The sequence below is a fragment of the Drosophila montana genome, unplaced genomic scaffold (assembly GCF_035044405.1).
Source record: "Drosophila montana isolate Dmon_TW-CO22-7 unplaced genomic scaffold, ASM3504440v1 contig_3326_1, whole genome shotgun sequence".
NCBI lineage: Eukaryota > Metazoa > Arthropoda > Insecta > Diptera > Drosophilidae > Drosophila > Drosophila montana.
Genome location: NW_026998210.1, coordinates 382,690 through 393,222, shown reverse-complemented (window position 1 = coordinate 393,222; position 10,533 = coordinate 382,690). Strand labels below are relative to the sequence as shown.

Here is a 10,533-nt window from a genome sequence, read left to right as displayed (position 1 = left end):
TTATACAATTTAATAACAACAAATATCCCGAAAAAAATACGAAAACAAAAAAGATTTCGCTAATGCCTATCATTGTAATAGAAATGATAAGCTTAAGTTTAATATTAAAATGTGTATATATCAAAAATTAGTATAATATGGTTATGTTAAGGCAAATTTGTTGTTGTTTGAAAATGTGCATTCTTTTCAAATGGTATCAGACATTTTGCATTTGCATCGTAAAGTATTTAGAGTTTTCGAGGAAATTGCTTACAACTTATGTTTGTATATGTGTGTGTGTTTTCTCAAGTAGTTAAAGTTACGAGTTACGAGCATAAGTATTTTGTTCTAGGATTTGTATTGTGTATAAAAAAGCTTTTGTTGTTGCTTCTTGATATTGTTATAGTACACATACATATGTACGTGTTTCTGATTGCTCAGACATATGACGATAAAAAAAGATTGCTTTGTTTGTCTGTTGATTTCAAGGAATATCCAACAATTTGACACGATTACCATGTATGTACGTACGTATTTGTGTAGGCTTGTAGGTTTGTATGGCAACAGGTTACCCACTCAGGAATATTTCTCTTATCTATATATAGATACATATATATATATATATATATATATATATATGTATGTGTGTATGTGTATATAGGGTTTATTCTTTTTTTTTTCTTTTCTTCGAGCAGGCAACCGCAAATTCAGTTCAACTAATGCGAAATCAATAAAAATCATATTAAATTCATAAACAGCCTGCCTAGGTCAACTACGGGCCCCCACCCCTCTGCCACCCGCCCGTCACGCATCGGACTTACGCACTACTCTACACGCTGCTACACAACACTATACGCTACACTACACGCTACAGTACACGCTACACTACACTATGCCCACATGCCACAATTTGTTGGCTCAATGCTGATTGGCCGCCACGGTGGTGCTCTGTCGCTGTTCCCTTTGGCGGCGCTGCTGCTGGGATGAGGCAATGCGTTTTTTTAGCATTTGAAATGTCTGCTGCATGTTGGTCATTTGATAGCGTATCGAGGTGCTGACGTCACGCTGCAATTGCTGCACCTCCTGTATGTCCTTGCGCAGATTCTGATACTCGTTCTTCACCTCGGTCATGGACTCGAGCAGCTCCATTACCTCCATTTCGTCCATTTGCTCCATTGCCGTCTGATCCAAGCTGCGCTCCACAGCGTGCAGCTTATGGGCCATCGTATACAGCTGGGTGCCAGCATTGGCCACCTAGGATCAGGCGGTCATGCGATGATTTCTTTTCTGTTTACCTACTTGTCGTTATTATTCTTACCGATTTTTCCAATGCGCTGATATCCTGATAGCCCGACATCTCCATATTGCACTGCTATCTATTGTCCTCGCATGCTTCGGGCGAAACGCAGCTCCCAAATTGATTCCAAATTAAGCGTTGCCTATTTATAGGCGCCCTCGCGACCGACTGCCCAGCGAACTTTGGAGCGTCTCTGTGAAGCGAAACACACGCAATGTTAGCGAATCCTGCGGTTCGCTCGGCTATTTATACACACGAGCACACACCCACACACACACACACACACACACACACACACACACACACAGACAGAAAGACACACAGCGTGCTTTTTTCCTACCGCATCCGTCCCTATGAAGGCAACAAACGAAACAGCAGCGACCTATTGAATGTCAAAACAAAAAGGAAAACAAGCCACTTAATCGAGGCGAAGCTGGAATACCCTAACAATCCAAAGTTGGTGTAAGGCCAACCATTATCAACATAGCTTTATTTCTAAATAGTATGCTAGATATAAAATATATGTAAACTCTTAGGGCTCTCTCAGGCGTTGCCAACATGCGTGTTCGTGTTGAGTATACCCTATGCATATAAAGGGCAACAAAAGAAACTCACCACCAATCAGTCTGCTGGCCCGTCTGTCCGCGTGTCCCTCTGTCGGTGTGAATGTGCGTTTTCCGGTGAATGGCAACTTTTGACCAGTGAAAGTATTTTAATTATGAGATTATGTGTACATATGTACATATGTACATGTTGACCAGGAAGCGGAAGCTGGCCGCAACTTTCTTTTGACCCGATGGAAATGTAAAGCTGTTTACTTTCGTAACATTTTCGTTTACACTCATTTCTCAGGCGAATTAATTCCTAGTTTGTTTAAGTTGAACTAGCTAAAATTTAAAATTGTCCCAATGGATAATCACGATGATGGACAAGCTGATTCCGAAAAAGATGCGGATGGTGACATTCTGCCGCGCTTCAAGGGATTGCCGAATATCACAGAAGGTGTCGAGGATATCTATTCGCATCTGCTGAAGCGACATGTCTACCTATATCCCGAGGATGGCACCCACAGGAGGTGGGTTGCCCCCCAAATGATAGTTCTGTTCGCCACGGGCAATGTTAACCAAGTGGTCGAAGCGGCCGTTAAGGATCTGAAGCATCCAATTGGTACGGGCCTCGTTGCCAGCATACTGGTGCAGGAGCCGTTGCGTCAGACTATAATACGGAAAATACGTGCTCGCATGGAGCTGATGGACGAGCGAATACCAGAGCATCCGAACTTTTTGAACACCCTTAAGCTGATTGAGCGAATGAATTGTAAAACTGTTTATATAGAAGAGTTCGACCCGTCCGACAAACAAAAGTTATATGGCAGAATGAAACCCAGATCTCCCATTATGGTCCTGGATTTCCCCCAAGTCTATTTTGGCGATAAGCCCACAGCGATTATAACGCTAAATACGTTTCGGTCTCTAAACGAAGCTGTCAAGCTTTGCAATCGGGAAGGTCTCGATTTCGATACGATTTCCGTTTGGACCAGCAAGCTGACAGAGGGCTATGATATGGTATCCGGGCTATCAAGGTTTCCAAATTTCCGATTCAATTGCATTAACGTGCCCTTCAAGGCCAACGCCATGGTAACGGTCAAAGATAGCTATCATTACGAGGTGCTAGCGGCTGGCGGTGAGCTAACGACCATAGCATTTCCAATACAATACGACTGAATGGAATTATATGTGTATCGAGTAGTATCAAGATTTTAAATTATTGAAATCATTTGTAGTAGTTTGTGAAAATAAAGTTTCGAAACGATTGCATTTTGTTTGGTATATTTTCTAGTACTATTTTTAGTATTATTTTCAATAGTCACATCGTGTGTGCTTGTTATCGATAGCCGGAGTGTGGTTAGTAAAAGCAATCGATATTTTTAGCCAGTAGTGCCATCGATTGTTTTGCCAGCTCTAGATCCATCCGCAACTTTGGAAATAAATAAAATAAATGTCAAAATAGTGCTAATGTTGCGTGAGTTCGTTTAGTTGGTTAACGCAATGATTTGTCGCTTGTGCTTGAACACATTGGACGAGCAGAATGCCGTGCTGCTGTTCACTGGTGCCGAGAACGAGAGCAACAGCGACAACAAGCCAATACCGGAAAACTATTTGGTTCAATTGATATCGACGCATTTATATCTCTGTGTAAGTTAACGCTGTGCCTCCAGTGCGTGGGCAGGTGGCTGCGCCAGCCCCAAATGCGTTCTGTTTTAACTGTTCTTTCACCCATATGCGCATAGCTCTCTCGCGACGATGCCATTTCGACGTCCATTTGCACGGATTGTTGTGCGCAACTGGAGAGTTTCCACAACTTCTGGAAGCTGGTGGAGCACAAGCAGACAACGCTCTGCAGTCAGTTCTTAGAAATTGACTGCGATGTCAACTGGTCGGAGGAGGGCGATGCGACGGCCATCATCGATTATGAGCAGGACCCTGACCCTGACCCAGACCCAGACCTTGACACGGAGCCCGTTGGCGATGACACGCCCACAGTTTACGATGCACTGGTCAAAGAGGAAACCGAATTTCACGAATCATACCTTAAGGTCGATCACAAGGCAGCGGCGGCGCACAAGTTTCCCTGCATGTTTTGCGAGAAGTCATTCAAAATGCGCCGCTATCTCGAGGAGCATGTGGCCACGCACACCGGCGACCGACCCATTGCGTGCGCCTACTGCAATATGGCTTTTCGCTGTCGCTCCAACATGTACACACACGTGAAGACCAAGCATACGACACAGTGGCAAAAGGCGCGCGACGAACGCGAATCGGCCAAGATCAACAGCAACAACAATGTGCAAATCCAAAGAACCATCAATGGTGACAACAACGACAAGCTTATGGATGCATCAATTGTGCCGCCCAGCGAGCCGAAGTCCAGCACACCACAGCCGACACTAAAGATAAATGCAGCAGCAGCAGCACCACCACCAGCAACAGCACCTCCTCCTCCAGTTCCAGCTGCAGCGCCACCGGTGTCATCAACGCCTGCGCCCACTGTGCTACCATCGTCGCCGAAAATTGTCAGCATCAAGTGCGAGCCCATGGAGGCCATCAATTTAACGGTGTCCAAAACATGCCCAACGCCCGCCAAACGGGTGACACGCTCCAGCCGCCGCAAGACGCATTCGCCCAAAAAAGTGCAGCATACGGCTCGCAGCGCTAGCGCCAGCGAAGACAGCAGCAACGAGGAGTTCGCTGATCTGCACGAGAAGCGCTTCAAGAGCGAACTGCAGACGTGCAAGGAAAACGAGCTTTTGCTGGCCAACTACAATGCCGTGGCCGCTGTTGTGGCAGCTGCCACGCAGCAGCAACAACAGCGTTTCTGTGCCACAATCATGCAGCAGCATCAGGAGCAACTGCTAACAGCCATGGCCGCCGTCAGCTCCAGTACTAGCACCAGCACCAGCTCAGCGGCGGCGGCGGCAGCAGCTGCTGCTGCTGCTGCTGCTGCTGGTGCTGTGACGCTAACCAGTCAAAGCAGGTGCGTAGCCCATGGCCAAATCTCAACACAATCCACAATTGCTTTCTTATTTTCCGCTTGCAGCACACCAGCTGTGGCGCCTGCGCCCGCTAACGTTCCGGCACTGGCAACACCTGCTGCTGAGCCCTATACGTGCAGCATCTGTGGCCAGCAGCTGCGCAATCAGCGCGCGCTCAAAAATCACCTGCACAACAAGCACAATACGACACAAACGCCAACGACCACGAACGCTACGACGAGCACGACCACATCCTCGTCCAGTCCCAGCCTGGCACTGCCCATCTGTGCCAACTGCGGTGAGGTGCCCGGCCAGAATCATCGCTGCCTGAGCAAAGCCAAGTACGCCTGCGACGTCTGCGGCAAGTCATTCAAGATGAAGCGCTATCTGGAGGTAAGCAACAGCTAAATACAAATATATCTGCTGGCACGTGGCCAGTTGCCCGGCTTTCAGTCAATATTTATATATGTACTTCAACATTTGTATTCTCGGTTGCAGGAACACTTTGCCACACATACTGGCGTTAAGCTGCACACCTGCGCCTTCTGTCCCACGGAGTTTCGGTCCAAGTCGAATATGTATCATCACACCAAGCGCAAGCACAAACTGGAATGGGAACGGTCACGGGCCAGCCGCACCGCGGCCAAGTCAGCTGCCGCAGAGCAGCAGCAGCAGGAACAGGAGCAGGAACGGGAGCAGGAGCAGGAGCAGCTGGATGATGGAGTAGTCACAAATTCCTAATGCGAGGCAGACCGCGAGATCATCTAAAGGCAGCGTTCGCCGCCTGTGCACAGAGCACAGCACCCATATATATAATCGATAGTTACTTTTTAGTGTGTCTAGCCGTACGTACTTATGTACTTTAACGTATTCCGGGCTGGGATAGACTGTCCCATGCCAGCCCCGATATGCTGTTGTATATATATATATATATATATATATATATATATAATTACTTTATGTACTCCTCCTCTTATGCCTTACCATCTAGATGTAAAGCATTGCTTAATCTCTGCCGCCGCCTCCACCTTAATTTGTCATGCGCCTTCCGCTCAACCATATTCACACACACACACACACACACACACCCATATATATAGATATATATATAAACTGCATACATGTATACATCATACAATTTGATAGATATATTCACGGAAATTTTTTGTTTTTTTCTTTCATTTTGTATAAATTTTCAATTCTCATTTACAATTTGTGTGTAAACATATTTTGCGCTTAAATGTTATTTAATTTATTATTATTATTTTTATTAGAATTATTTTGTTTTGCACAAAATGCGAGCTAAATTGTACTCGATACTCAAATTTTATGTTTAGTTTTTAAACCCAGTTTTTAGATAAAATATGAACTCAATAATGAAATCCATTTCCTTACAACTCTTTATTTGTTATGCTCCTTTATACAACTACAGAAGAAGAGGAAGAGGAAATTGATGATAAAGCTGTTGATGAATGAGAAAAGAACCTCGACGATTTTGAGTATACCTCTAGTAATAAAAACATGTAATAAAAAAAAATGTTCTATAACGCAATCTATCTTAATTTATAGCTACCGCAAGGTAGAGCTTGTGCTTTTCCCATACTTCTCTCTCTCTCTCTCTCTCTCTCTCTCTCACACTCACTCGCTGACTTTCTCTCTCTGTCTATCTCCTTCTAATTCGTACGGTATTTAATTGGACTCTGGCTGGCCCGACTTATGTTTAACACTATATTGTATATTGTATATTGTATATTGTATATTGTATATTGTATATTGTATATTGTATTATGCATTATGGGGGAGGGATGGAATATATTCCCGGCATTTTCGGCTGCTGGCTGTGTGTTGTGTGTTGTGATCGCCGATCACTGAGATTGGTTTGCTTGTTGCTAGCTGCGCTGCTTGGAGTATATTAAAAACACGTGTGATCCTCTCTAGGCCCGTCACTTGGCATTGGTCAGCCGCGCGTTCATCATATCCGTCGATGGCACCGAGAAGACGAACGAGAGGCAGCCAAAACGCAGCAGGCTGCCATGGGCCAGCACAGCGGAGCCTTCCCAGGCGCCGGGCACCATGCGCACGGCGGAGGCGCTTTGGCAGCGGCAGGCGGGTTTCACAATCGGCGCCAGTCTGCTTTTAAAACAAATAAGCAAAAAAGAAAAGAAAACAAAAAATAAGCCTTTTGTTTATATCTAATGTTTATGCGATAATGACACTTCTCACAGACAACACCCTGTGCTGGCTGATCTATCGATAACTTTAAAGAATTCAAAATGAAAAAAGAAAAAATATCACTTGCCGCTAAACCAACGGCACAAACAGTGTTGCCAGCTGTCGCGTCGGAAAACTAGCTGCTGCTAAAAAGAGCTAAATCAGTGTAGATTGGCACTAAACGGCTTTTCATTGGGCAGCCAAAGAAAAAGCTAAGTCGGAAAAAAGCTACGTTAGGCCAGAAAAAAAAAAAGCTGACTTGGCAACGCTGTACTATAGTTTGTTTATGCGCTGGTGACACTTGTCGTCATGTGCGTGTGTATTGTGCTTTTGCACGCTGCAGCTTATTGGCTGCATTTCGGCTATCGATAATTGGAAGAAGAAATCAAAACAATTGCATAATGGCTGCGCTATCGATTACTTAACAAAAAAAAAAAAAATGAAAAGGAAGGCAAATCAAATCGAACTGACTTGACATCTTTGACCTAGAACGGGCTGGCTCACCTGCCGTGCGTTTCACGCTTGGGCTCGTACTGGCGCTGGATGTGCCGCCGCTTGTCGAGCAGATCATCGACGCGTCGCTTCAGTTCGGCATCATCGGGCCGCATACGTTTGCCGGCATGTGTGGGCGCGTACTCGGTAAGATCGCATGTGTATAGCTGGCCATTGACCTCGCTGCCAAACTCCGAGTAATTGATCAGCTCATACGATTTGGTGAACTCATCATAAAAGATAATCGCATGCTGTGGCGAGATCCGCGAACAATATCCGATAGCTGACAGATCGACCGTTTCCGTGTGCGCCAGTGTTGTCGAGGGCGTAAAGTGGCCGCCATAGCCAATGTACAGTGTGCGATAGCGCATAAATATTGATTGCTCCAGTCCCAGTGTGCTAAACCAGCGGCTATCCTCAAGCATATCGCCGAGTGGGGTTAGCACCGCCCGCGCCCGCACCTTGCACTGCAACAGCTTCAGCTCCAGCCGGGAGGCCAGCTCATATGCCTTCTCTGTGTCGCTGCGCTCGCGCGGCACATAGCTCTCGGCGGCCGTATCGGCTGCCGCAATGGCAGCGGCTGTTGCCAGCGCCGGATGAAGGGCCATCATCGGATCGTCGTCGGCGCCATTGGCATTCTTTTGGGCGAGTATTGAAGACGTTTCGCTGGTGAAGAGCAGCGAGAAGCGACGCATATCTTCCGGCGCCAGATCGCCCTGCAGCGCTGTTTGGCCGTCCGGCTGTGCGCCGGCCGAGAGCTGTCGCAAGCGTCGTGCGGCCGTGCGATTCTTGTACTGGGTGACGATCTCTGGATGCTCGTGGACTAGCTGCTGCAGGCGCTGATGCGCCAGCTTCTTGATTATGTCCACATCCAGATGGCATAGATCCGCATCGATGATGACACTCGATGATTTGCACTCCTCCTCGTCCTCCTCGTAGCTAATCTCCAGGTTGCCCTGACCCTGTTGCACATGACAGTTGTTCGGCTTGGATTGATCCGTTGCCGTTGGCTTAATACTCTCATTATGCTCACTGTTTATATTTTGACTCTGCGCCGTTTCAGCTGCCTCCGGCTTGGAGCCCAACATGGGCGTGACAATTATACCGTTGCTGCCCCGCTGCTGTTCCGCGCCGCTTTCCGTGTCGCTGTCGCTAATGCTGCCATCGAGTTGGGCGCTGCCGAGCTCTTTTTGTATCTCCCGAAACTTGGCACGAGCACAGCGCAACGCCTCCAGATCCTTGAGCAGTGATTCGGTAACGCTCTCCCTGGATATGTCCTCCACAGCGGTGGGCAGCTGTTTGCGCCGCTTCACTCGATCGTAGCGCAACGTTTGCCGCATGGAGGGCAGCAGCGCTGGCGGATGCTCGTAATGATAGCGCACAATGGCCGGCACCTCGATGTGGGCCCGGGCGCGCATGCTCAACTTCATCCGGAACGGCGGATGCCGCGTATTGACCCGCCGAAAGAACTCCATCTTGACGTTCTCATGATCGAGCGGCTGATGGAAGCGATTCCACAAGCGTACACGCTCCGTGGCCGAAATGCTGTTGGTCATATTGGCATCCTGGAAGCGAGTAATTGGAAGTGGCGTCACGCGGACGATAAATGCAATCAAATGAACTTACTATAAAATTCTCGACATGATTGGGGCACATCCACAGGCCAGCGGGCAGTGCGGTGAGCGGCGGATCTAGGCAATCCTGATGATAATACAGCGGACAATAGTCGCACGAGATGAGCGGCGCCCGCTTACAGCTCCGCGTGCAATAGAAGCACGTCTTGGCCGGCAGTGGCACCAGGCCCTGTGCATCCAGCTCAAACGGCTTGGAGTTGCGTCGCTGACTGTTCGGCTTCCGATGACCGTTGCCGGTGGCCGTGTGCGGCTGCACCGGCTGCACCTTACCATTTCCCGGAAACTGAGTGTGCAGCTCCAGTTCGGCTGGCAGCGAGAACTGCTGCGGATTCAGCATGCTGGCGGCACGTATTACATCGTCCAGTGGTGTGGGCTTTCTGTTCGGATCGAGGGCGCGCTGTATGGCCAACGGCATCTTGGACAGCAACTTCTCGGTGCTATTCCGTTCACTATTGCTCCGCTTGCGCAGGTTGCGGATCTTGAGCGGTATGGACTCCAGTTCACCGGAGGATGGTGTATTGGCGCGCGAACCACTGCCAGCCGAGGGTACACGCTCCACGGAACTGGCCTTCGAGGAGCACGCTGGCTGCGACACCTTGGCCATGCGACAACTATGGCATAACCACTGGCCACTGGGTATATCCTCCTCGCTGAGCGGCGGATCACTAAAGATGCACCAAACACACAAACAGAGCAACAACAAAAAAACAAAAAAAACAAAAAGAAGCAAACAAGCTGTAACGTATATTGAGTGCACTATAGGTTGGGAATACCCACTGGCATTGTAGGTGAAAGCTGGAGGGGCAACGGTCGCAGCATAGCAAATTCCCGCCCTCCTCGCAGGCATCACATAAATCGTGGTTATGGCCGCGACCAGGACGTCTATAGTATGGGTGCTTCGTGTTGGTGGTGCGCTGTACCAGTTTCTCCTCCTCATTTGGCGGTGGCTTGATCAGTATCTTAATTTGCTGCAAAACGCGAGACAAGGAACAATCAGATTGTCTGTATCTCTGTAATCACTGCAATCTGTATCCAATTTGGCGGCAATCGCTATGTGTCGTCCGGCTGTGGGCAAAACATTTGTCAGATGTATACGCACCTCCATTATGCTCAGCGAACCAATTGGGTCCTGGTCAGCTTTTGACATCTTTTTAACTTTTTTTTTTTCGTTAACAAAAATTTGTTAGCTTGGAAGAGTTGAAACCAAAACCAATCACAGCGTTGCATTTAATTGCTTGCTGGGTAATTCACGACATATCGATATATATCGTACAAAATTGCGCGCGTGCCGATAAAGGCGGGCGCACTGTGACCCTTGTGCTAATGCGCAATATGGATTCATCAATATTTGCTATCGCCCTCGGCCTCAACTTTAATACTTAAATTAC

At 47.7% G+C, this 10,533-nt stretch overlaps 4 protein-coding genes across 5 annotated transcripts; 2 read left to right on the top strand and 2 right to left on the bottom strand.

Moving 5' to 3' along the window:
* Positions 1-265: 265 nt before the first annotated feature.
* LOC135434497 (uncharacterized) lies at positions 266-1,556 on the bottom strand. Its single transcript, XM_064691103.1, has 2 exons — positions 1,298-1,556; positions 266-1,233 (listed from the first exon to the last, which is right to left on the bottom strand). Exons 1-2 carry the CDS (start codon positions 1,340-1,342, stop codon positions 898-900), a joined length of 381 nt encoding a protein of 126 aa, XP_064547173.1. The 5' UTR covers positions 1,343-1,556; the 3' UTR covers positions 266-897.
* Positions 1,557-2,110: 554 nt separating this feature from the next.
* LOC135434500 (uncharacterized) lies at positions 2,111-3,105 on the top strand. Its single transcript, XM_064691107.1, has one exon. It carries the CDS (start codon positions 2,185-2,187, stop codon positions 2,998-3,000), a length of 816 nt encoding a protein of 271 aa, XP_064547177.1. The 5' UTR covers positions 2,111-2,184; the 3' UTR covers positions 3,001-3,105.
* A 98-nt stretch (positions 3,106-3,203) lies between these two features.
* Positions 3,204-6,345, top strand: LOC135434499 (zinc finger protein 236). Its single transcript, XM_064691106.1, has 4 exons — positions 3,204-3,471; positions 3,567-4,810; positions 4,874-5,201; positions 5,307-6,345. The coding sequence occupies exons 1-4, from the start codon at positions 3,325-3,327 to the stop codon at positions 5,547-5,549; spliced, it is 1,962 nt and encodes a 653-aa protein (XP_064547176.1). The 5' UTR covers positions 3,204-3,324; the 3' UTR covers positions 5,550-6,345.
* Positions 6,191-10,399, bottom strand: LOC135434498 (PHD finger protein 12). Of its 2 annotated transcripts, none has more exons than XM_064691104.1 (5): positions 10,245-10,399; positions 9,923-10,113; positions 9,138-9,810; positions 7,524-9,076; positions 6,191-6,941 (listed from the first exon to the last, which is right to left on the bottom strand). In XM_064691104.1, exons 1-5 carry the CDS (start codon positions 10,290-10,292, stop codon positions 6,752-6,754), a joined length of 2,655 nt encoding a protein of 884 aa, XP_064547174.1. In that variant the 5' UTR covers positions 10,293-10,399; the 3' UTR covers positions 6,191-6,751. The 2 variants fall into 2 exon arrangements, with proteins under 2 accessions (XP_064547174.1, XP_064547175.1); XM_064691105.1 differs by having other exon boundaries at positions 6,191-6,938.
* Positions 10,400-10,533: the final 134 nt, after the last annotated feature.